At 32.2% G+C, this 27,684-nt stretch overlaps 2 protein-coding genes and 1 long non-coding RNA gene across 7 annotated transcripts; 1 reads left to right on the forward strand and 2 right to left on the reverse strand.

Moving 5' to 3' along the window:
- Window positions 1-172: 172 nt before the first annotated feature.
- Window positions 173-6,390, reverse strand: LOC121988648 (DNA repair protein recA homolog 3, mitochondrial-like). 4 transcript variants are annotated; one of them, XM_042542186.1, is made up of 10 exons: window positions 6,214-6,390; window positions 5,367-5,424; window positions 5,020-5,073; window positions 4,676-4,729; window positions 4,170-4,387; window positions 3,788-3,875; window positions 3,412-3,584; window positions 2,061-2,207; window positions 1,775-1,876; window positions 173-854 (listed from the first exon to the last, which is right to left on the reverse strand). In XM_042542186.1, exons 1-10 carry the CDS (start codon window positions 6,265-6,267, stop codon window positions 456-458), a joined length of 1,347 nt encoding a protein of 448 aa, XP_042398120.1. In that variant the 5' UTR covers window positions 6,268-6,390; the 3' UTR covers window positions 173-455. The 4 variants fall into 4 exon arrangements, with proteins under 4 accessions (XP_042398120.1, XP_042398119.1, XP_042398122.1 ...); XM_042542185.1 differs by having other exon boundaries at window positions 5,367-5,430; XM_042542188.1 differs by lacking the exon at window positions 6,214-6,390 and having other exon boundaries at window positions 4,676-4,780; window positions 5,367-5,420.
- A 549-nt stretch (window positions 6,391-6,939) lies between these two features.
- Window positions 6,940-12,230, reverse strand: LOC121988649 (DNA repair protein recA homolog 3, mitochondrial-like). Its single transcript, XM_042542190.1, has 8 exons — window positions 12,043-12,230; window positions 11,225-11,282; window positions 10,723-10,940; window positions 10,369-10,456; window positions 9,999-10,171; window positions 8,785-8,931; window positions 8,453-8,587; window positions 6,940-7,599 (listed from the first exon to the last, which is right to left on the reverse strand). Exons 1-8 carry the CDS (start codon window positions 12,094-12,096, stop codon window positions 7,207-7,209), a joined length of 1,266 nt encoding a protein of 421 aa, XP_042398124.1. The 5' UTR covers window positions 12,097-12,230; the 3' UTR covers window positions 6,940-7,206.
- Window positions 12,231-15,390: 3,160 nt separating this feature from the next.
- On the forward strand, window positions 15,391-19,632 carry LOC121988650. 2 transcript variants are annotated; one of them, XR_006114066.1, is made up of 4 exons: window positions 15,391-16,005; window positions 16,102-16,227; window positions 16,449-16,512; window positions 19,452-19,632. It is a non-coding gene; the product is annotated as an uncharacterized LOC121988650 (long non-coding RNA). The 2 variants fall into 2 exon arrangements; XR_006114065.1 differs by lacking the exon at window positions 19,452-19,632 and adding an exon at window positions 17,573-17,887.
- Window positions 19,633-27,684: the final 8,052 nt, after the last annotated feature.

A 27,684-nucleotide genomic window follows, 5' to 3' on the forward strand; every position in this document is an offset into this window, starting at 1 on the left:
AATGATTTAAAAGTTCAGTATCTTTTAATTGTAAGTCATATTTGGAAATTGAACTGTAAAAGTTGAGAGACATCGGCGCACCTTTACTATTAAATTATAATCCGGCCTCTTTACTTTCCCATAAAGCTACACTTGTTATATGTACCAAATGAGCTAGTACATGAATCAAATGATGAATAAAACTAATTTCAATTTCCAAGGGAAAAAAACAAAAGAAATATTGGTGTCACAACGATTCAATACATATGAATGAGTAATGCATTGTACTTGTTATACATTTGGGGTCAACGTTCGAGAAACTTTGAGAACGCTAATCCCATTCATGCTTCGCGATAGAATGCTAGGTATGTATCCACCCGAAGTACATAAATCACCCCAGAAACTTGAAGGCTTCACCATAATACCTTTCAGCTCCTGGTAAAGTTTCTTGGGTTCCCAAGCAGAGAATTGATACATCAACCTAAGGCGGCAATAAGTTCCTCATCAGTTGTATCGGACATGATTAGCTCTTCAGATACTTCCTCATTTGTGTCGTCATCGTTCTGTGAGTCCAATTTATTGTCATCGTCATTGTTGTATAATATCTTCTGCCTCAGTTTTGTTGCTAACTCTTCTTTTACCCAGTCATTCTTAATAAGATAGTGCTTGATAGCATCTTTCCCTCTGAAGCTTTGCTCATTGAAACTATACATAGCACCACCACCTTTAGTAATGAGCTTGTGTTTCAAACCAAGATCTATTAGCTCAAATTCCCGGGAGAACCCCTTGCCGTGCTCAAGCCCCAATCGCACTGTCCTAAATGCAGGAGCATGCTTATTCTTGACAATTTTCACCGACACTTGATTCCCTAAAGTCTGCAAGATCTCAATGATATTAAGATTGTTGTCCAGATTAGGCACGTTTGGATTTTCGTTAGTTAAGAAGATCAAATATGCTTCAGAAAGCGAAAAAGAACGAAATAAATCCATCATGAATCTCTCCTCATTTCGAACCATCCCTCTGAAAAGGAGATCATGTAGTAACTCAATTGCATGGAAGTAAGTGATAAATCAGTCAGACCTATCGTGGAGTCAATTGTTTCCATCAACTTTTTGATATAGTTATGATGAATTGTAGATCAACTGAGACATCAACCCAGACAAGCTATTTTGAGAGACTTGCCCAAATTAATCTTATAGTTGCATATTAATCTCATCTATTTAAGATTAATTCTGCTGAAATCATACTTATGAAAAATCATAACTGCACAAAAACTATTTTACTAGCAAACATGAAATAAGTAGTGTTATAGGAAAAACAATAACCAACTTGCAGTTACTTTTTAAATGGAAGATTCGAGTGTTTTTATGGATGTAATTATTCTTAGCGTAGGTCAAAAATATTAAAAATAAATGTTTTCCTGCAAAAAATTAATTATGTCAAATTTTGAGTTAACATTTTTGACATTTCAAGCCATAAAAGAAAACTTGGCCAGTTTTGCGGAAAACGAGCAGGTCCTTTTGTGTGTGGGTGCGTGCGCGAAAATCAGTCAGTTTTGCATATCCAATTCGTGAACTATCAGAAACCTCAGAAGTATCCACTTTTTGTTTTTCTGATCGAAGTGGCAGTTCAATCATATTTTAGTACTAAGTTTGTCAGATCTAATTTTAGAAACGTGAATAGCAAATATGTGATAATACTCTACTCAAACTTCAGAGCTAATTTTTCATAGAAATACTTAACAGAAACGTAACAAAAAAATTAACTACAACTAAATATTGTATAATTTATTTACCTCTTGACCCATTTTAATGAAGCCAATTCGTCTGATGTTCAAGCGAACGGATGCATAAAACTTCAAGGCATTGCCGCCTGAGGCCACTTGCTTTGCTCTAACCTGCATAAGCAGCTGGATGAGTAGAAAGCAAATAGTGGAAATGTATGACAATTACTTTTTGGAATAAAAGAAAACTGGAGTGACTTAACAATGAAATCACATTTGATGTTCCATGGATGGAAACCTAATTCATTATTTTGTGAATCAAGCAGAACTTTCAATATGTTACTTTGCAAAACGGTACCTGATTAATAAACAGCAAAATTGTCTGTGACATTGATAATGAATGAGTCAACTTGCGCAAAGCTTGGCTCATCAACCTTGCTCGAAGAGCCATATGGTCATCTCCGATCTCACCATCAGGTTCACTTTTAGGCACAAGGGCAGAAACCTAGAGTAAAAAGAAAATTAGTTGGGTAATTGTCCAATTTTAATGCTAATGCAGTATCTGACATTAATTTTTAGAAAAGATTAAATATTAAGCATAGTTGAGAACAGTTTAGTGGATAATTAATTAAAGATATTACCTACAACTGCAAGATTGTTCCCAAAACAATAATGATCATAGGTATAGTACAAGAACAGGACTAGACCTGAAACGGCCTCCGTTTTGAATACCCTCAAAAGTTAATCTGTCAAGTCTCAACATTAAGTATTCATCCAATTTGATCTAGAAATGAAAACCGTGTTCAAAAGATAATAATATTATCAGCACATATGAACCATGGAAAGGCAATCTTAGGAAGTTAATCCAGGAAGTTCATATTTGAGAAACATTAAGTGTCCTAAATTCTCTTCAATAACACTGGTTCAATTTCAATACAGTGAACCTAACTGGACAGGAAATTAAGTTTAAATCAAGTGGCAAGACTGCAACCTATAAAGAACATTATGAACTAAGTTTTTGGCTTCTTCTAGAGTTTTGCACTGTGTAGAAAAAAAAACGTAGGATCCAATCGCATACGCTGCATTATGCCCACAAATCTTACATATTTCCATTTTGTCTATAGAGGTATAGTCCCAAATAGGAATGCTTGCCATCAAAATTTCTCAAATGTTGCATTGGTGTGTAACCTTCCTGATCTTTGTACCTTTGCGATTTCATTCTCTTTGTAGAATTCTTTTTGCTTTCTGTAAGACTAACAAGTTAGACATTGATCAACATCTATGCTTCAGTTTAACGAGTGCTAGAATATATAGATTTAGTCCCGCATGGCATATAATTTCATTAGGCATTGAGTTGGGATAAGAAAATCTAAAACATATTTGCTAATGAACACTTTTTTAGTTGGATACTATTCCTCTATTACAACTTAATTGTATCAAAAGTATGTCACAATCACTTTTTTGAATAAATCAGACACATAACATACTCGCTACCTGTGATTTATTTGTCTGAGATCCTATCATAGTGAGCATATAAGTCATATAGGCTATTGAAAATTTGTACAAAGTTGATGAAGGTGTCAACAAATAAAGATCAAGCATGTGAAGCGGAGAATCACATAAGTAGGAAAAATATAATTTAACACAAGAATGAAACAGATGAAATATACAAAGAATTTCACATATCATGAAAGCTCTTCTCAACTTACACTGTCGACAACCACAACATCAACTGAACCACTCCTAATTAGATTGTCAATGAGACTAAGTGCCTGCTCCCCACTATCTGGCTGTGACAAGAATAAATTATCCATTTTGACACCAATAGACTTAACCAATGCTGAATCCAGAGCACGTTCACCATCTACAAAAGCACAAGAACCTGTAACAACCAAATAATTAGTGAAAATGATAGAGAAAATCACAATTTTTTTACAAGAATAATAGAGTTCATTATCTATGCTATTTTAATTGTAAACAAATTACAAAGACATGCAGACAAGCAAAATATGAATTACAAACCATGAGATATCATTCTTATAAATGCTAATGAACGATATAATAATTAGCCAAATTAAACATTACCCCCATTCCTTTGAGACTCTGCAATAACATGAAGAGCAAGTGCAGTTTTTCCTGAAGCCTCTGGACCGTATATTTCCACAACATGCCCCTGTCAGAGACAGAAGTTAAGTATATTGATTAGTCCGGCTGAAAAATAAATTAGAATAATACAGGTCTACTTGAATATAACTGTTTTTGCATGCTACATCATTTCTTATATGCATTTCTTGTAATTGCATTTTAAAAAAAAAAAACTGTAAAACAAAGATAACTAATAAGTTAATGTTGACAACAGAATAATTATTAAAGCCCCTTCCCTAATATGTTCAAGACTTCCTTTCAGTTTTTCATCAGTGACCACTAAAGAAGCTTAAATGTTATCCAATTACACTTGTGAAGATACCTTTGGAAGGCCACCAATTCCCAATGCCATATCCAATGCAATAGATCCTGTAGATACAACAGGGACTTCCCTAGGAGCATGAGCACGACCAAGCCACATGATTGAGCCCTTCCCAAATGAATCGGTAATCTTGTCCAAGGCCTGCTGTAAAGCAATATCTTTCTTAGATAGATTTTCCTTACCAGATTCCGATCCATCTGACTTGGGCAATCTTTTAGCTACAATGGCAACATTGAAAATAAGATACAATCCGTAAGCATTAGCAAACTTTCAGGCAATCAAAGAGCACATGATTATGCAACAGTACTGTTTGCAGTAAAAGAAGATAATAAAATGCATGTTTAACAAATAATGAAGTCCAAGAGATTGATTCGAATGATTATTATTCATGCACTAATCCTCGATCAGTAGGATGGATGGCATATTAGATATTGCATGAAGAGCAATAGCTTATACAGGAACACATTCGAAATATACATAAAACCTGGAAGGAAAGCATGTATTACCTTTGGAAGAAAAGTTATCCGATCCAGATCCATCTGACTTGGACTTTCTTTTAGCTACAGTAGCAAGCATTAAAATTAAGATTCAATCCATAAGCCATCAGCAAACTGTCAGGCAATTAAAGAGCACATGCTTATACAAGAGTAATACTTGCACTAAATGAAGAAGAAATGTGTGTTTAACAAATAATGAAATCTAAGAGATTGACTCAAATGGATTATTCTCCATGCATTAATCCCTAGTGGGTAACATGGATGACATATTAAATATCATGTGAAAAGAGCAATAGTTTATACAGGAACACATTTGAAGTACACATAAAACATGGATTGAAAGCTTATAATACCTTTGGAAGAAAAGTAACCAGATTCAGATCCATCTGACTTGGACTTTGTTTTAGCTACAATGGCAAGCATTGAAAATAACATTCAATCAGAAAAACCAACAATAAACATTCATGCAATCAAAGAGTGCGTAATTATACAAGAGAAATACTTGCAGTAAATGAAGATGATGAAATGAATGTTTAACAAATAATGAAGTCAAAGAGATTGATCCTAATGATTATTCTTCATGCATTAATGCTCTGTAGGTAAGATGGATGGCATATTAAATATCTCATGAAAATAGCAACAGCTTATACAGGAACAAATTTGAGGTATACATAAAACATGGAATGAAAGTTTATATAACCTTTGGAAGAAAAGTTACAAAATTGAAATGCAGGTGCTGGGATTCCTTCTCCATATTTCTGAAACTAGAAACAAGCTAAAGATATCAGTTAGGATACAAGAATGAGAGAAGTGACATTATAGACTAGCCAGTGTTGTTTGATCTAGATGAATAATCCTTCTCCGTATTTCTGAAACTATTTCTGATTGGTATATTACTCAGAAATAGACAGCTAAGCTCTGAAACCTCAGCTTCTTGATCAGGAACTAATTTTCTTCTAGAATCAACAATGAAAATTTGTCAATTATGTTTCCTATTATGAGTAGCATTCCTCCAAATAAATTTTCTTAAAAACAAAACTAAAACCTTGCAAAGGAGAGAGAGAGAGAGAAATCTAATATGTTTTTTAATTTCATACGCTATCTATACCAACTTCTGTTTCTACAAAATTTTATGCACATTTCCAGAAAGCAAAAGAAAACTCCCAACTCTATTCAATTTGCCACGCATGCTTTTGATATGACGTGAAAGACGTAGCGCATTCCGATAGGTTACAAATAAGCCGCACGTGCTTTGGATCTATAAGCCCCATAATCATTTCTTTAGTACAGATTACCGTTGCCAAAGACGGTCAAGCAAAGTCGTCAACCAAACAACATGAAAAAAGATTCTCATCCCCTCCTTCCATTACATGTAGGGCTTATATCTACATCGTCGTCGCTAGTAACGACTGCTTCAAGGCTACCGTAGCATCAGAGCAGAATAACAAGAAGCAATTTCAACACACACACACTTCCGAATGCAAAAAAATTCAACCTTTGGCGTGAAACGAACTAGGAAAACGAAGAATCCAAATCAGGAATAGAACCTGTGAAGCATAAAGTGCTGCTCTTAAAGAAGCCCGCAGAAGAAGCCTCGCCATGTCCGTCGACCGCTGAGAGACCGAGCTCCGTGATTGACAAAAGAGGCGCAAGCAACCGATGGAGATGCTCACAAGTTCGTCGCCATCGATGGGCTGGGAAGGGAAGGGTTTAGGGTTTTAAGAGGTGTCATCAGAAGGCGGGAAGGGTGCGGCTTGACATGGGGCGAACCCAAGCGGCCGCTACAGCCGAAACGACATACGCAAGACCGTTACGGGCTGAAGAAAAACAATTGAAAAACAAAAAAAAAAAACAATCGTCCACTTTCTTTTTGAAAAAAACTATCAAAATCATAAAAACATTTTTTAATTTTTAAATTTATTTGTTAATTATTTGTTATGATAAGATGGCACCTAAGATGTTAAAAAAAAGTACAGATAAAGATTTATTTATAAAAAAATTCTATTTCAACGGCAAATATTTTTTATTTTATTTAATTGGTATCATACATCCATTTTAACTAATATTTGACCCATTTAAAATTTTTTCACTATCAGAATAAATTAAAAAGTTCTCACAATAAATAACTCATCAATTATTCTCAGATAATCATCCATTAAAAAAATTCATTAATTAATTCACTAAAACTAAGACTAAGCAAACATTTAAACTTATAGCAAAAAAAAAAACACAAGTACTATAGTAGAACATTTTAGCTAATTGAAGTATCGGGCTAAAAAGCACAAGTTCTTCCATACTCTCAATTTCCAAGAACAAACCAAATATTGGTGTCACTGAAATTCAATACATATTAATGAGTAGTTGATTGCATAAACTCACAGGAACTTTGGCAGCCCTAATCCAATCCCATTGATCGATCACGATAGGTATACATACGACGTACATTAAATGACCCACAAAACTTGAAGGCTTCACCAAAATAGTACTTCTCAGCTTCTGGTAAAAGTTTTTTGGGGGTTATCAAGCAGAAAAGTGATGCATCAAGCTGAGGCAGTAAGTTCCTCATCGGTTGTATCAGATGTAATTGAATCTTCAGATACTTCGTCATTTGGGTCATCACTTTCGGAGTTAGCTTTATTGTCCTTGTCATTGATTGATAATATCATCTGCCTCAGCTTTGTTGCTAGCTCTTCTCGTACCAACTCATTATCAATGAGAAATCGCTTGATTGCATCTTTCCCTCTAAAGTTTTGTCCATTGAAACTATACATAGCACCACCGCCTTTTATAACGAGCTTGTGTTTCAATCCAAGATTTATCAGCTCAGATTCCCGGCAGATCCCCTTCCCAAACTCGAGCTCAAATTGCGCTGTCCTAAATGGAGGAGCATGCTTATTCTTCACAATTTTCACCGACACTTCGTTCCCTATAATCTGCAAGATGTCAATGATGTTAAGATTGTTATCCAGATTTGGAGGATTTGAGTTTTTCATTAGTTAAGAAGATCAAATACGCTTCAGAAAGAGCAAAGAACAAAGTAATCCATCATGAAACTCTTGCTTCTCATTTCTAACAATTCCCTCAAAAAAGGAGATCGTGTAGTAACTCGATTACACGAACGCAAGTAGCATACATGACATCCTATCCTAGAGTTAGAGTCCATCAACTTCTTGATATAGTTATAAAACATTGTAGATCAACTAAGACATCAACCCACACAAATATTTTGTCAGATTTCTCCAAATTAACATTATAGCAGTATATTAATCAAATCCATTTAAGAGATAATCTACTAAAATTCTACTTATGAAAATAAAAATTATACATAAACTAACCTACCACAATTGATTTACTAGCAAACAAAAAATAAGAAGTGATATAGGAATGGAATGATAATAACCAACTTGAAGTTAGTTTTAAAATGGAAAATTCTACAGTTTTATGAATGTAATTATCATTAGAGTAGGTTAAAAATATGAAAAAGAAACATTTTCCTGCCCAAATTTAATTATGTCAAATTTTGAGTTAGCATTTTTTACATCCCAAGAGGGAAAAAAGAACAGTATCAAATAATTGTTTTTCTGATCTAACAGTCAGTTCAATCCAGGTTTTAAAACTATGCCTGTTGGACCCAAATTGACGTGCCACAATTCAAAACTTTGAATAGCAAATATGCAAAAAAACTCTACTCAAACTTCAGAGCCGCTTTTATGTAAAACGTTCATACAAAAACTACAGCAATGTAATGAACTATTAATTAAACTAAATATTGCATGATTTATTTACCTCTTCACCCTTTTTAACGAAGGCTATACGTCTGATGTTCAAGCGAACAGATGCATAGAACTTCAAAGCATTGCCGCCTGAGGTCACTTCTGTAGGTCCACCAAACCCACCAAATGTGGTCAGCTTTGCTCTAACCTGCACAAGTAGAAAGATAGTCACGATTAATTACTTATCCGAATAAAAGAAATCTGGAGTGACTTGAACAATGAAATCACATTTGATCTTCAATGGGATGGAGATCCAAGTCCTATTTTGTAAAGATGCTGATTTCATTTTGATTCATGATGTTATGAATCAAGTAGAGCTTAAACCTGTTACTTTGCAAAACGTACCTGATTAATAAACAGCAAAATTGTCTGTGACATTGCCAATGAATGAGTCAACTTGCGCAATGCTTGGCTCATCAACCTTGCTTGAAGAGCAACATGGGCATCACCCATCTCGCCGTGAAGTTCACTTTTAGGTACAAGGGCAGCAACCTAGAGTGTAGAAAGAAAATTAGTAGGGTAATTATCCAATTTTAATGCAGTATCTGACTCATTAATTTTGAGAAAGATTTAATATTACTTGTAGTTGAGAACACTTTAGTGGATAATTCAACAAAGATAATACTTCAACTGCAAGATTGTTTCCAAAACAATAATGATCATAGGTATAGTACATGAACAGGACCGGATCTGAAATCCGTGTGTCAGAAGTTCACAAAAGATAGGTTCATAGTCATCATATGAATCATTATTGTCAGTGGATGGATGTGCTACCGGATACTGGTTTCTAATACCCTCAAAAGTTAACTTCTCAAGTTTCATTACCAAGTATTCTTCCAATATGATTAGTGAATTTAGAAATGAAAACTGTGCTCAAAAGATAATCAAATTATCAACACATGAACCCTGAAAACACAATCTTAGGAAGTTAATACAGAATTTGAAGTTCATACTTCATGTCCTAAGTTCTCTTCAACACTGATTCAATTTCAATACAGTTAAACTTGTTTAAATCAGGTGGCAAGACTGCAACCTAGAAAGAACATTATGAACTAAGTTTCAGGCTTCTTCCCGTGTTTTGCACTGTGCAGAAATCAACTTAGGATCCAATCTACTATCCCACATCATGCCCACACACCTTACATGTCACCACATTAAAAACATAGGTACAACATAATCTAAAACATAGGTACAAATGCTCACTTTTGTTTATTGGATAGTATTTCTCCACACAATCTGTACCTCAGATTCATTTGTCTGAGATCCTATGATCGTGTATAATTTAGGAGGTTATACATCTTTTGATGGTATAAACTTATCATACAGACGATTGAAAATCTGTACAAGGTTCAGAAAAGCATCATCACATAGTGATCAAGTGCGTGAAGCAGAGAATCACATAGGTAAGAAGAATTATAATTTCACACAAAAATGGAACAAATGAAATATATAAAGAATTTCACATATGATGAAATCACTGAATTGAAGGTCCTAAAGTTCATAGGGTAAAGAATAGTGTCAGAAATTCTTGCAGCATAATAAAAAACTTCTCAACTTACACTGTCGACAACCACAACATCTACTGAACCACTCCTAATTAGAGTGTCAATGAGACTAAGTGCCTGCTCACCACAATCTGGCTGTGAAAAGAGTAAATTATCAGTTTTTACACCAATAGACTGAGCCAATGCTGGATCCAGAGCATGTTCTGCATCTACAAAAGCACAATAACCTGTAGCAACCAAATAATTAGTGAAAATGATGGAGAAAATTGCAAAATTACAAGAATAATATAATTCATTATCTAAGTTATTTTAATAGTAAACAAACTATAAAGACATGAAAACAACCAAAATATGAATTGTGATCCATAAGATATCATTCTTATAAATGTTAATGCATAATAGGATAATTAGCCTTAAACATTACCTCCATTCTTTTGAGATTCTGCAATCACATGAAGAGCAAGTGTAGTTTTTCCTGATGCCTCTGGACCATATATCTCCACGATGCGCCCCTGCCAGAGACAAAAAAAAAAGTATTACAATTAATCCGGCTGAAAAATAAAGATGAATAATAGAGGTTTATTTGAATATAACTATTTTTGCATGCTACATCATTATCTTATATGTACTTCTTGTAAAATTTATAAAAACTAACTGTAAAAACAAAGATAACTAATAAGTTAATACTTCAAGTAATATGTCCAAGACTTCCTTTCTTGTTTCCATCAAGTATCATTGAAGAAGCTTAACAGTTATCCAATTACACTTCTGAAAATACCTTTGGAATACCACCAATTCCCAATGCCATATCCAATGCAAAAGATCCTGTAGATACAACAGGGACATCCCTAGGAGCCTGAGCACGACCAAGCCACATGATTGATCCTTTCCCAAATGCATCAGTAATCTGGTCCATGGCTTGTTGTAAAGCAAGATCCCTCTTTGATAGATTTTCTTCACTAGATTCAGATCCATCTGACTTGGACTTTTTTTTAGCTACAATAGCAACATTGAAAATAAGATACAATCCATAACCATCAGCAAACTTTCAGGCAATCAAAGCGCACATGATTATGAAAGAGTAATATTTGCAGTAAAAGAAGATGATGAAATGCATGTTTACCAAATAATGAAGTCTAAGAGATCAATTCTAATGAAAAGAGCAGGTGCCATGCATGTTTAGCAAACAATGCTTTGTGCGTAAGATGCTTGGCATGTTAAATATCGCATGAAAAGAGCAATAACTTATACATAAAACATGGAACAAAAGTTTGTATTACCTTTGGAAGAAAAGTTACAAACTTGAACTGCAGGTGCCATGATTCCTTCTCCATACTTCTGAAGGAAGAAACACGCTAAAGATATGAGTTAGGATACAAAAATGAGAAAAGTAACATGACAGACTAGCCAGTCCTTATTTAATCTAGATGAATAATCTTTTTGATTGGTATATTACTCAGAAACAGACATCTAAAATTCTGAAACTTCAGCTTCCTGACCAGGAACTAATTTTAGTCTAGAAAAAATAAAGAAAGATTTGTCAAATATGTTCCCTATTATGTGTAAAATTCTCCCAAATAAACTTTCTTCAAAATAAAATAAAAAACTTGTGAACCAACAAAAAAAAAAGAGATGAATCTTATATACCAACTTCTGGTTCTAAAAAATTTTATGAACATTTCCAGAAAACAAAGTGAAAACTCCCACCTAAATACTACATCTTTCGGACATGCTTTTGACATGACATGAAAAACGTAGCACATTTTGGTAGGTTATAAATAAGCTGCACGTGCTTTGGATCTGGAAACCCTAAATAAACATTCCTTTAGAGCAGATTAGCGTTGTCAAAGACCGTCAACCAAAGAAAATAAACAAAAATAAAATAAAATTGTTCCCTTCCTCCCTTACATGTAGGGCTTATATCATAACGTCGTCGCTAGTACTGACTGTTTTAAGGTACTGTAATATCAGGGTAGAAAAAAAAATCCATTTCAGCACTCACACTCACACACACACACACAAAACTTTAAAGTGTAAAAATCCAACCTTGGCTGTGAAAGGAAGTAAGAAAACGAAAAATCTAAATCAGGAGCAGGACCTGCGAAGCATAAAGTGCTGGCCTTAAAGAAGCCAAACGGAGAAGCCTCGCCATGTCCGTCGACTACTGAGAGGGCGCAACTCGCGATAGACAAAAGTAGCGCGAGAAAGAGACGGAGATGCTCACAAGTTTGCTGCCGTCGATGAGCTAGGAATCAAAGGGTTTAGGGTTTTAACTTTTTAAGAGGTGCCATTGGAAAGCGGGACCGGAAGATTTAACATAGGGTGCGCCGCACGGAAGCGACCGCTACAGCCGAAATGATAAATGCTACAACGGAAACGATATATGCAAGAACGTTATATTCCACAAATGTAGGGAGAAAATTAAACCTAAAAAAAATGTTTTTTTAAAATAAATGAACTCATTGTTAAAAATTAATTAATTCAGATTAATTTTAAAAAATATATACATATAATATTTTTTATATTAAAAATTATAAAATTATTGAAAATATTTAAATTTATTAAAATTATTTTAGTATGGTCAAATTTATATTAAAATAATAATAATCATAATCATTAATTAGGTATTACAATGTTGATTAACTGCTATAATACTATACGCTCATTAACAGCTGTTGTATATTTTATAATATATATATATATATATATACACGTGGGATAAAAATTTATAAATGGTAATATTATTATTCAATGAAATAATATTAAAATAAAAAAATATAGAATGAAACAGGTAGAATTAGGAATGATAATGAGTCAGATTTGGATTAGATTTTATATCTTTCGTCCTCGTATCTATTGAGGATCGAATATTCATCCTCATACATATAATATTAGAAGATGGAATATCTTCTATATTAATACTTTCTAAAAATGTCAATCATATATATGATTGGTTAAAATTAAGAAGGTAATATATGTCTTTAATTTTGAAACAATTATCATTTGTCACGTCTTTATTTAAATAATATAGGTAGAAAAAATATATATATACAACTTTATTTAAATGTGAATATTTTAATTGTTTGAAAAAATATATATTAAATAAATGATTTGTCAAAAATAATTTCTTCAAAATTAATTATACCAAAATATCCACTACACCACGTTACAAAAAAAAAAATCTAGGTCTCTCGGGACACAGTGCAGCAATAAGATACTTAGTAGATAGTCAAGAGCATCACATTTCGATTCTTAGTTAAAGTATAAGTTCGGATATGCTCTCCTGAACTCACATGTCCCCTCGTCAATCAGACAATCATGGTATCCTTGAGATATGTGTAATATCCTTGTGATGTACACGATATCCTTGAGATGTGATATGGTCCATGTGGCAAGCGATGCAAAGTACGATTGCCCAAGTAGGCTCGGACAGCCCCCGCTTGATCAAACGGTCGTGTTTACAATTATAGCCACAATTCTAATATATAAGTGGAGCATGGCAGCCTACGACAATGGGTCAATTGTGGAGGTTGGCTGCCAGTTATCTTCAATGTAAGCACTTTATGAATTTATACTAGTAGTCAGTGGAAAATTTCTATGGAACCGAAACGATCACCTTCAAAATTAGTAAGTTTGAAACATTAAAATCTTGGACTTTTTTTTAAACTAACAACAAAGGCATTATGGAGATAAATTGAGGAATATGCGTCAACATTAAATTTGGTGGAAAACTCAGGCTCGGCGGCTGTGGATAATACTCATGGGCGAAAAAAAAATTCACAAGTTTACCTTCACGAGCAAAGTATTGTGTTCGAATGGTCTTGCCGGGATGGTGAAAGCTACGAAAGTGGGCAGAAAAAGTCTACGCATTTATCTTCATGAGTAAAGTATTGTGTTCGAATGATCTTATAGGGACGATGAAGATTGCGAAGGTTGATTGCTAGCGCATTTACTGATGTTGACTATGTTGGTACGGTCTTACCAAGACCAATTGTTGAGGCATATTTCCTAAATCAAACATTTCGCTTCAATACAACAATAATAATAATAACTGAGTCTTATCCCGCTAGATAGGATCAGTAATATGGATTTTTTTACGCCTTTGGATTCTATCCCTTAGTATATCATCATCTATATTTAAATAAATTCTAACTTATTTTTATTATTGCTAACTAAATATTTTTTAGTGTTTGTTTGCCTCGTTTGATACGCGTGTTTATCATATTTCACACGCCTAACTGAGGTATTTGTTGGTCTTCTAAGTATATGCTCATATCATCTTAAACATGTCTCTTAGAATTTTTTTCTCAATAAATACAATTTAGTTTGATTTTTTCTAATGTTCTAATTTCTTATTTCGTTTATCATCATATATCCATACATTCACTTTAATATCCTCATTTATGCAACTATCATCTTCTACTGATGTGCTTGAGTCATAGTCCAACATTCAACTCCATATAATATAGTAGGTCTAACTGTGATTTTGTAAAATTTTCTTTTAAGTTTTAGATGTATTTTACGATCACATAAAACACTCAACGCTCTCATCTATTTCAACCATCATGTATGTATTTTATATAAGACATATCTCTTAATTCCTTTATCATTTAAAAAAATGATCATAAATATTTGAAGCTCTCGATTTCAGTTAACTCATCATCTCATATCTTAATAATCTCTCATTACATTTAATATTGCTAAACTTAAATTTAAAGTGGTGCATAATCTCGATGTGTTTGGTTCTTGAATGATGTACTAAATTTTTTGTTAGATTAATTGAACTAATATTGTCAATCATTACTTTTGTATTTCTTAAGTTTAAGTTAAAATCTTGTAGAGCGTGCATCGTCCATAATAGTTGTGCAACACATTCTCCAATTATTATATATTTTGCCTCAGTAGTGGATAAGGCAACGCAGTGTTGCTTTCTACTAAACCAACTAACAAGTGATGGGTCAAGTAACTGACATCCACCACTTGTACTTTTACGATCTAGTTTACAACCAGCATAGTCTGGGTCAGAGTAACCTATGAGTTCAAAATTGAGTATTCTAGGATACCAAATTCTTACATTGGAAGTTCCTTTTATATATCTGAAGATTCTTTTTTACGTTAGTTAAGTGGGATTCTTTAGTACAAGTTTGGTATCTAGTAGACATGTTAACTACAAATAAAATGTCAAGTCGACTTGCAGTTAAGTATAGCAGGCTACCTATGGCACTTCTGTAAAATACTGAACAAATAATAATTAAATAACAATGTTATTTGAGGAAATAATCTTATTGGAATTTTTTTTAAAAAAATTAGAAATTTTCTGGGATTTAATCGGAGCTCGTATGACGTATTTGGAGGGGATACATTTATGGGCTTGAGAAAAACCTGTTTGGAATACCAATAAAGAGGGAGTTGATTCAGAAACTAACCTTAGGTTTAATTAAAAATACCTAAGTTTATAACCTTTTGTTTCTTTTCTCACACGTGCCCTAGCCATTCTCACCGCCGAACCCATCTCCCTTCTCCCCTCTCGCGCGAAGCCGAGCCACAACCGCCCCAACCCAACGCCGACGGTCTCTTCATCTTCCCAACCGGCGCCGCCCTCCCGACGCCTCGCTTCCTCTCCCGACTCTTCTTCCTCAATCTGACGCCTCCCTTCCTCTCATCCGCCTCGATCTGTGTCGACTCCCCCTACACATCGCTCAACACCGACGCCACTGCCACCACCCTCTCTGACCACCGTCTTCCTCCTTTAAGTGGACACTCAAGGCTTACAAGAGCCCTAGATCTGATCACTGTGTGCCGCCGTCCTTGTCGCCACCTTGTGCCCTAGATTGGGTCTCTCACCACTGCACCTCTGCACGGGTTGATCTTCGGTCGAGAGCAAGGTTCCAAGCCCTACCTCTTTTTTGGTAGGTGTTGGTACTATCGAGCCTTAGCCTCGTAATTCTTTTGATCTCGTCTTCTCCTCACCACTGTTGCCAGCAGCTAGCCGTCGACAGCCAGTCCCGATCAATGTCACAGTAAACCACCGGAAAGGAAAGAGGTCAGCGACTGATTTGGGGTAAGTTATGGTTGATATCAGATTAATAGGAATTGGAGTTGCATTTTCTGTATAGGGTTGCAGAGATTTGGGTTTGATTTCAATTGTGCTAACTAGGAGTGATCGTTCCGGCAGTAGGATTGTGGTAGCTCAGGGCACAGAGCTCCGGTAGCAGGCACCTTCAATTAGCATTTTCTAGCAGTCACTCTCTAACCATGGTCAACAGGGAAGTCTCCGACTTGGGTGAGTTTAGGATTGATTGTGCTTAGTAAATCCTATTAGAAGAAGAAATGATTAGGGTTGCATAATCTGAATTTATTAGCTGGTTTCTCTAGTTGGATTAACTATGAAAGAAGGATAAGGTTATTAAATGGGATTGGACCATAGTGTCCTAATCGGATTAGGATTATGATTAGTATTTGATTTATAATAAAACTTAGCTATACTATGCATACTATGTGCAGGACTGTGATTGAGACAGTTGTCGTGACAGGGCGTCATTTGGTTCAGACTACATATTAAAGACGGGTACCTCTGACTTATCTCCTTGATATGGTCATTTTTGATATGTATAGTAGTTTATAGCTAGTAGTAATGATTGTGTTTACTTCTACCTTGGTATGTCACTTCTTGGTTCTTGTAGTCTGCCTATATTCTTATCTGTTATGCATTCATACTTATATTCTCTTGTTTGTTGACATATTTACTCCTGTTCATAGAAATAGTGACATACATTGTCCTACTGTGTAGTAGTCTAGTTATTTGACATATCTGACTTGTGTACCTAGTTTATTGTTACCTAGATCATTGTATGGATTTATTTCCTTTTTGGTACATATTATATAAAGGTGTATACTGTCAGGATCTACATGCTTAGTGTCATGCACCATCTTGCATGATTGTATGTTGAGCGATTGCCGGCTCAATTATTGTTGAGCACATCGTAGTTACATGATATGCACACAACCACTCATGGATTAGTGGTATATCAGTCAAGGTGTGTATAGTTTGCTCTGTCAAGACTCCACTGATCCGCTCATGGGTAACGATGACTGCAACGTGTAGCGGACAGAAATCCCTCCCCTTGATTATGATACAGGGAGATGAGAGCTTAGGCTCCCCCACTATGTTTGGGGTAGGAGGATACGTGTAATCCGACAGCATCCTGTCCACTCGACCACTCAGGAGCAGTGATGACAGAGTGCATAGTTGTCATAGCCCTACCCACTCGGTCTCACCATCGCGTGTGAGTTGGCTGACTGGCGTCAGTGGTGACCATGTCATTTTTGTATCATATGCATGGAGTGTATTTATTTTTTGTGCTTGCTGCATTATGTGTGTTGCATTTTGGTAGTTACATATGATTGACATACATACAGGTGACATTTTGTATCTGGTCTAATGACCCTTATTTCCATATAGGAGGTTCTGGCGAGTACAGTTCTTCAGCCTTTTCAGTCTGCATTTCCTACTTTTGTTTAGGAAATTATACCGCATGATTATTACTGTTAGTTATATCTTATTATGCATGTCTATCCTGTATCCACTGAGTTGTTGAACTCACACGATTGATTTATTCCTATTTCAGGTTGAAGTTGTCAGGAGGTTCCAGTTAGTAGTCCCCTTGTCACAAGAGTTTACATATTAGTCTTTTGGTATTTTGTTTATTTGCTTAGAGTTGTGTTTCAGACTTGTATTGGTTTTGCACCCTGGATTTTGTATGATTTTTCTTAAGGCATTGTAATGGTTGGTCTTTTGCTTGATTGGTGGGTTTCTATTTGATATGTTTTGCTACTCGCCTGTCGGACGACAGAAGATGTGAGTTTGGATGTTGTTTTCGATTTCTTTTCGTATTGTGATGACAACCAGAGGCTGATATATTATAACTACGTGGATTGTTTCATTTTTGTATGATATATATTCCAGCCGTGTTGGTTGATCATTGTGAGCACTGAGGGCTATGTAGATAAGTTTCATATTATCACTCGTACAAGGTAGATGCTGTCGAAATTTCTTCTGGCAGAGATTTCCCCGGGGCGTGACAACTTCTATAGTATTTTAGGTCAACTGATTTTCCATTTGGATCATTATCTAAGGTTATGTTAGTTGTCATTGGAATTTTTATTTCTTTGGTATTTTTTATTCCAAATTTTTTAAGTAATTTCTTAATATATTTTTGTTGATAGACATAATTTTCTTCATTAGTTTGTTTAATTTGTAGACCTAAAAAGTAAGGCTATTTTCGACGATTTTGGAGGTTATTTTTAAGGTTGTTTTGGATTGTTTCTAAGCAATTTACAGTCCTGATTGTTAGGTTTCTTACTTTATTTTGATTCTCTGTTAATAAATTTTATTGTGTACAAGTAGCTGAATTATTAAAGCTGACATTATGCTTAAAACCATAATGATTCTATTGCTGAATTTCCAGTTTGCTCATCTATACTAAGCTAGCTTATCAATTCGTTAGTATGATAGTTGTAAGGAATTAATTTCAAAATAATTTTTTTAAGCACTGTTTTTATTTTTCCAGTGGCTCGTGTTGGAAATTAGGATATTATTTGTAACCATTATGCATGTCAAGTTTGCCAGACAATGTGTATGCATCGTGTCATAATCCGGATGTAGTTCACTTGCATACACTCTTTAAAACCTTGCAACTAGCATGTTTTGTTTACTTCATGTTGATTATCTTCTTGTAATTTAAGTGAGGCAACTTTCTTTAAAGTTATAACAAGGACATTGGTTTACCTAGAGAAGCTATTTGTCTGTCCTTTCATCCACAAGTATTGGTGAATTTGTTCTCGCTTCCTTGTTTCACCGTGATGGTTTTGCTGAAATAAGAGCTAGAGGTAGAAATCAGAATATGTGATCCTAGATAATGTTCTGTACAAATTTCTATCCAACTTAGTTTGTTGGAAGGTTAGCTTCTCCTGATTATAAATGTATCGTCTGCTAATTGCAAGTCATGCATTTGACCCCTCAGAAGAAATGTGCAAGCACATGAGAGGAGAATAAAAATGTAAGGTGAAAGATAATTTCTTTTTCAAATCCCGGTTTTGCAACTAAACCGCCTATCGTATGAATAAGTATTTGCTATAATAGTCATTTAACTTGCTCCAAGTGAAAGTGAAAGGTTTTTTTTCACAACCCCACAGTAGTAGCTTGATAGACAAAATGATTTCACTCATATCTTCTGGAAGGTTCTTATCAATTGTTTGCTGATTTAATTTTCTTTTTTAAAAAAAGAAAAAAGACAGCCTTGGCTTCTTATTTGCTGCTTGGATGTAACTAATACTTGATTTTTCTTTGCTACATGAATCCAATTGGTAGTATATGCATTAAAGCCTATTTCTACTTGGTGCACTTCCTTGCATTTGAATTTTAATAGATGTGCTTGTTTATTCCTTTTTTTTATACTATTATTGTTGTTGAATTGGATTAAAATCATTTGATTTTTGTTTTTACAGGCAGTAAATGATATCTTATAAGATGCACAAGTAAACAAATTTGATCCAATAATATAAGATATTTTGAAATTCATATGTATAATTCTCTATCTGTTGTGGGTACTATTTAATTTTTTAAACTTGACTCAGAAGTTTGTGAAATGTATCTACATATTTTTTTTTATTTAATTGTTGGTAGATTATGAATCTATTTCCATTGTTACTTATGCATATATCTTCTTAATCAATGATACTTTGATGATGTTCGAATTGATTTTATATAAGATTTTGATTGATATATAGTTCAAAATGTGTTAGTCCAAAATTTTATAATTACTTAAATCATTTAACTTGTAAATGGAAGACAACGATTTTGTAAATGTATTATTTAAATAAAACAACGATTTTAAAATGATACAAAACACCATCAAAGATAACAATTTTAAATTACTATCAAACTATTACTTTTAATTAAAAAATCAACGATTTAAAGTCATTGTTAAATTATTACTGATCGTGCTAAAAGATAATGGTCAAATCGTTGTTGTTGACTAAAAGACAACATAAAACATTTCTTTTAACAATAGTTTTTTTTAACGTATAAAGATAGGAAATTATATATATATATATATATATATATATATATATATATATATATATATATATGTTAATGTTTTTTAAATTAGTTATCAAACAGGCATAAATTAAGAAATATTCGTGTAAAAAGATAATATTATTATTGTATTTCTGTAACTCAACTTTTAAAAATTCATTAAATACTCTTTGCATCTAGATTTTTAAAATACTGAAATTACTCGTTACTTTTTAAATTATTAAATCACGTACGTGCTTATTTTCTAAAATCCTTGTTTTTTCGTTCCCTTGTTACCCTCTATTCAACGAGGCTAATAGGCAATCGATAAGTTCCCACGGCCCATGGTATAAGCGAGTTGGAGCAATCAATTCAGTCACAAAAATATGATTAAACCAATGAAGTGATCACTTGATCATAATTTCATGGGACTAAGTTATGATTATTAATTAGTCTTGATCGTTTGCATTAGCTCGACAGTGAATTTTCACAACCACTTGGCCGTAAAAATCTCAATTGCATGGTCGAGTGATTGCCTTCGTGCCAACTCGGCCGCCTATCTACAAGTTTGAAAGTCACGGAGGAAGATAAATAGCATAGGGTTAAATCATATTATTGAGGGGTATTTTAGAAAATTAATTTATAATTTGATAATTTAAAAAGTCAAATATACAATTTAGACATTTGAAAACACATGGTGGTAAATTGTCAAACTTATTTTCACGACTAATGCTTTATTCGGACATTAAGGCTACGTTTGGTTGGGTGTAATGTAATTTAGTTTGTAATGTAATCAAATTTGTAATGTAATGTAATGTAATCTTGATTACATTACTACGTTTGGAAATGTAATGTATGTAATATTTGATTACAAGGATGATTACATTCTTTTGTTTGGTATCTATTATTTTTTATCAGTAATGTAATTTGTATTATTATAAAATGACAAAAATGTCCTACGACCTCTACTGACGATCGCCGCACTTCTGCCGGAGCTTGCGGCAGCTACCGGCCGCCGACGGTGGACTAAGGGTATATTCGGTATTTAAATTTTGATGGGATGGTGACCTCGTAATATAATCAGATTACATAGCATTTGCTTTGTAATCCAGATTACAAAACTTCACTACATTTTGTAATACAGATTACATTACATTACATTACAAGTTTAAAAGTGAAACAAACAAAATAATCTACCTTGTAATATAATCAGGATTACATTACAAGGCAGATTACGCCCTACCAAACGCAACCTAACTTGGTAATAGGTAGGACGAGAATGAAGTTCGAAATACACGTAAGTACTTTATAATATTTGAATCACTCGTAATTTAAGTCGTGATTTAAGGTATTCCATCATGACACTTATATGAAATTTTTTTATAGAACTGAATTCATGGCTTTAATCAGTCATTGAAAAAGTATTAAAAAAAAATACAACTGCATGTGCATATAAAAATATAAGACATTTTGAATCTATCATCTCTTAGTTTTTTAGTGGGCACAAACTCCAGAATTAGCGGCCAATTTAAATTATTTATTATTAATATTATTATTCTGTAAATGTCCTATTATTTATTCCTTTATACAGAGTTTGAGATTGCGAAACTAAGATAGAGAATTTCACTTCTTACTCCAATTTTATTTATTTATTTATTTATTTATTATTATTATATTATATTTTATTTTTTTTACAAACTGAGTACTCTCGGTGATCTGATTTAAAGATAATATTTTACTTTAGAACAAATCGAAAGGTGCTCATAATAATCTATTAGGATTGTTAATTTGGATGAATCGGGTGAGTTTAGGTTGGATCAAAATAAGGATATTATAAAAAAATCTTAATTCGAACATAACACAATTCAAAAATCTTAAATCTAAATTCGGATAACACAACTAGCTCGACTGACCCGATAATTTTTTTTTACTATTTTTTTATAATTTTTTATTTTTATTTCAATAATTCATCACCATCATACTAACTTTCTACTATTTATTTAAAATATTTTAATTTTCAAAATAAAATTTAATATAACCCTACAAAAATCTTAAATCATAAATTCAAATCAACTACTCAGATGAACCGAATCCAACCCGATACTAACATAGCTCAAAAATTCTCAATCCTAATTCGTTATTTTTCAGATCGGTTCATTTTTTTTATACTCCCATGATTTATCTATATGACCCGCTTTCTCATGTCCCTTAGCCATCAAAAGTGATGGAATTTTATTCGATTGTTAATTTAGCGATCAAAAATTTATTCTGTCATTAATTAATAATCAAAGTTTTTCAATCATTAATTAGTAATCAAAATTTTATTTTGATGCTAATTTATGATCAAAAATTTTATTCGATCGAATAAAATTTTGATCACTAGTGGATAGTTTTATTAGTGAGAATTGAATATAAAACAAATATGATATCTAAACCAGGTCTTTGACTATCCTCTGAATACAATGAGAACTTTAACATTCGCATCAAGCGTAATAATTCATCCACAACGCTTTGAGCTACCCAAAATCGAATCCTAACTAAAGTTTGTAAAAACTTGGTCTATAACCCAGTTATTTTAGGAAAATTTCAGAATGTTAGAAGAAAATAAAAGTGCAAACAAGAGAAAAAGTTAGGGGATTTGAGAACTTTTATTATGTTATCTTAAAATGGATATTCAGATGATACTGATTAATGTCTCATGGTTGTGTAAGAACGTGGAGAATTTGATATGGCTTTTTCTTGGCAGATGTTGGAATATGCAGTGGTGATGTAACACAATCCAACCATTTCCTAACATAATCCAATAGCCAAACCCAATTTCAAGCTGAAAATTTTCAATTCTAACTCAATATTTTTGGAGTACTTAAGTCAGATTGACGACCAAATTTTATTCAGTTATTAAATAACAGTTAAATTTTTAGTTTAATTTGAAATCAAAAATTATATTTGGTCTTTAATTTAGTTATAAAAATTTATTCTGTTGTTAATTAGCTATCAAAATTTTATTTAGTCGTTAATTAATAACTGAATTTTTATTAGATTGCTAATTTACCATCGAAAATTTTATTTGATCATTAAATAGTCAACCAATAAAATTTCAATTACTAATTTAAATGACATATAAACTAGATCTGTGATGATTCTCCTAATACAATAATAATTTTAACATTTTCATTAAAGCATGTCGAGTTCGAACAAAGATTCAACTATTATGGAAAAAAATTAGAATGTTATATAAATATATATTAAAATGGATATTTGGTCCATAAAATTTTAGAATGTATAAATGACAGCTATTTACATGGAAATAATAATATCATGGAAAAAATGGATATTGTAATTAAATAAAACTAAGTAAAAATATAATTCAAATTTTAACATGATTTATTTATTTATTTATTTTTTGCTAACCGATTAATCTTAGAGTTGAACAGTTCAATTCTATAGAAGTTTCTCATCGGCACGATGATCTACTAGAAATGTCAATTTAGATAGGTTGGATGACTTCTAGTTGGAGCAAAGCAAGGATATTACAAACAAATTTTAATCAGAATTCGACCCGAATTCAAACATAAACATAATAAAAAATCTTAAATCTAAACTCCAACCTAGATAACCTGAATAATCGATCTGACTAATTTTTTTATTATTTTCTCTATAAATTTTTAATTTTATCTCAACATTTAAACATTATTATACTAATATTTTACTATTATGTATATAAAATATTTTTTTTTAAAAAAAAATTGATTTAACTCCTAAAAATCTTAAATTCACATCAATTTCAATCCAATCTAATCTTAAAAATCTAATACAAGTACAAAAATTTCCAATCCTAATCCGAAATTTTTTGGGTCAACTCAGGACGTATTAATTTTTAAACCCTATGGTCTATCTAGACAGTTCACTTTCGTAAACTTGCTACCTACAAGAAGAGACAGAATTTTATTCGGTCGTTAAATAACGATCAAAATTTTATTCAGTCGGTAATTTACAATCGGAGATTTTATTTAGCTGCTAATTTAATGACCAAAAGATTATTATAATTAATAATAGAAATTTTATTTAGTCGTTAATTAACAACTCAATTTTTATTAGATTGCTAAATTGTGATCAAAAAATTAATTCGGTTGTTAAATAGTTACCAAATAAAATTTTAATCGTTAATTTGATAGTTTTCTTAGAATAAGAATTGAATATATAAAAATCATAGATGACATATCTATGAAGAATACAATGAGAATTTTGACATTTGCATGCTTCATCCACATTGCGCCTCTAACTATACAGCATCTGAAAACCGAAGCATACCTAAAGCCCGCGGAGCTCGAACAAGGACTCAGCTATTATAAAAAAAAATCCCAAAATGTTAGGTAGAAGAAAACATAATAGGTGTTAAAAACAGAAAAAAATTAGGGGTTGTAAGATTGTGGAGCATTTGATCTGGTTTTCTTTTTTGATAGATGCTGCAATATGTAATGGTGATGTAATATATATAAATGAGAGACACTTATATGAAAATAATAATATTATGGAAAGAAAATTGATTGAAATTAAATGAAAATAGAATTCAAATTTTCACATGATTTTTTTTTTAAAAAATACAAATACCAATCACTTACATTGAAATGATAATATTTTGTCGCTATATTTACTAAAAAATTAAGTATGTTTGTTTTTTGAAATTTTATTCTCAGAAGTTGAAATATAACTTTATTTAAATATGAATATTTGGACTATTTTTAAAAATAAAATGTACAGTAGATAAATGGTTGGTGTAAAATGATTTCCTTAAATTTATTATGCCAAAATATCCCCTACACCACGATGAAAAATATAGAAAAACATTGATAGCATATACAAATATAATCTCGTATGGAGATTTATGCTGGGTCTCTAATTTTATAGGGGCCCCTAATTTATAATTTTTTAATATTAATTATATTATTTTTTAAAAGTTTATTTTTTATTTTTAATTATCTTTAACTATGTTCATTTTTAATTATTTTAATTTTATTCATTATTTTTTAAATTGTATATTTTTTAAACTTAATTGACTTTTACTTTTCTGTATTGATTTATCAAAAATGTGTACACTCATAACCACGGGTAATCTCATTCCCTCTCTTATCATTGTTCCGGGCTCTTTTCCTCCTCGCATAGTAATTTTATTTCTTTCTCCTCCCTGCCGATGGTGCTCTCAAATGGCATCTTTTGTTCTCTCTTTTCCTCAGTTTTTTTCTTAATAAGAAGGAAAGGTAGAATTCCTAATTCATTCAACTCAAAACAAATTTTTATAATATAAATATATAAAAATTGTTATTGCACTGGATCAGTTTTAATTCACATTTGTTGTGATTTCTGTTCAAAAATAATTACAAATGAAAGTAATATAAAATAAAAATTTTAGAAAAAAAATATAATTAAAAGAAACAAACAATTCCATGAGAATAAACTAATGAGATAAAATTTTCATTTAAGAATCCTTTAAAATTAATTATTTCAATTATATGATTATTATTTCTTCACTTCGTTTAAATAATTTAAAATATAGAAGATAATTTTGTTTTTTTTCATGACATATAAAAAGTTAAAATTATTTTCTGTTTTTTCAAAAAGAAAAATCTTTGAATTTTATTTTATTTTATTTTTTAAATATGAAATGTTATATGTTATTGATGATTTAGATTTATTTTTATAATTAAAAGTTTTAAAATAAATTATAAACTCAAATTACAAAATATCTAAATTTTATTAAAAAAAATCCCAATACATATATAACTTATAAAGATTTTTATTTTAAAATAAAGTAAGATTAAATAATTTAAAATTTTTATCAATTAAAAAAGATTTATTATGTGAATTCAAATATAAAATTTTAATTAGTAATTTTGCATGTTAAAAAAAGTAAATATTGTATAAAAACTTATTTTATAAAATTATTTTGTTTTTTCATAAAAAAAATATTATTAATTTTAGCTAAGGCATGGTCTCCGTAATAATTGAGACGTCCTTGAATATAACTCCCATATCTCTATAAAATTATGTTGACTTTAGGACAGATTGACGGGGGCACTGGGACGAGTGTATTTATCTTTTGCCATCATGTCTCCATAAAATTAGGAGATCTTGAAGTTGAGATGTCCCTTGGACGATTTAATGGTTAGATCTGGGGTTCGAATTTCAGTATAGCCAATATAAATAACTCTCTCATGTGTCAGTCACTATTTTAAAGATTAGTAGTCACCCGTGATTTACTTACTCCGTGTTAACCCTGAAATAGATTAGCGGGGCCTCTGAGGGTGAGTATAATTACCTTTTGCCACTATGTCTCTATAAAATTATAATGTCTTGAGATTGAAATTTGTCATGTCTGAGCATGTATTCTCTTATCTCTTAGCCACCTATACTAATGATTATGTATAATTTATTTCCTCCGTGTTACATAGATAAATTGACGAGTACTAACTTATACTAAGGATTGGCACTGTCCTAAAGACGACATATTCCTTATGTTTCATACAATATTAAATCATGAAGTGTGTCAACCATTTTTGGAGTTCTGTAATTTGGACCATTCAGATAACCATAATTTCATCTATGGTGAACCTGAAGTTTGCCTACCTCATCAAAGGTGTGAAACACCATCCTCTTTGTTAGCAATAATTTCATCCATTTGTGCTCCATCAATTCGTGGTTGGCTTAGTTGGAGGAGAATGCACATATATGCTTTGTTGGTGGCACTAAAATTGAAGCCTCTATTGATGTCATCCCCTTCCCTTGTTTCATAAACCTACAATTGAAGGAATTATCATTGTGCAAAGTTTGTAAATACAATGTGCAAACGCACACGAGTGAAACTGAAATAGAATCAGATGGGTCACCTTCATGTGTACTTCCACATTCTCAGTGAATCAAGTTTAGTTTCTTGTATAGTTCTATATTTTCTTGACAAATCAGCTGTCAAGAAAAATTTATCTTGCCAAAAGAATTATTTTGTAAACAATGAAATGAAGGTGATTTCAAGTAAAATGCTTCATGAGATATAATTTTAGTTATTGATAAATGGAAAAATAAACCTTCTTGATCCTCTATGGGCTGATTAGTTCAATTCAATCAGTCTTTTTTTTTTATAATATTTTTTCTAAGAGTCTAGTGCAGGTACTAAAATTACCACCGCTTCTAACTTTTTCAAAGATCATACTTTAATACTTAAAATGATACATTGTGATGTTACATTATTGCCACGTGAGAATACTATTTTATGTCTATTTGATTTAGTATGTTTTTGTAGCTATATGGTTATATGCAGAGCTTCACTTTATTTGACATTCCCAGCAATGGAAGAAAATGATAGTGAGACTTAGATATATATTCTTCAAGGTATAGATGATCGAAAGTAAAAAATTAGAATGAAATTCTCATCACTAAAGGAGACATTTTCATTTTATAATCAATATACACGAGAAGCCAGATTTAGTGCTAGGTTAAACAATAACAAAAAAAATAAGATGACAAATGAAATTGCCTGGAAACAATTTATATGTTTTAAAGAAGGGCATACAAATCAAATGTGGTGGAATAATCTTACAAAATGTGATCAACAGACAAGGAAAGGAGCACGTGGTGAAGTTAGAACTAGTTGTCAGTCAAAGATTTCAC

The sequence above is a fragment of the Zingiber officinale genome, chromosome 6B (genome assembly GCF_018446385.1).
Source record: "Zingiber officinale cultivar Zhangliang chromosome 6B, Zo_v1.1, whole genome shotgun sequence".
NCBI lineage: Eukaryota > Viridiplantae > Streptophyta > Magnoliopsida > Zingiberales > Zingiberaceae > Zingiber > Zingiber officinale.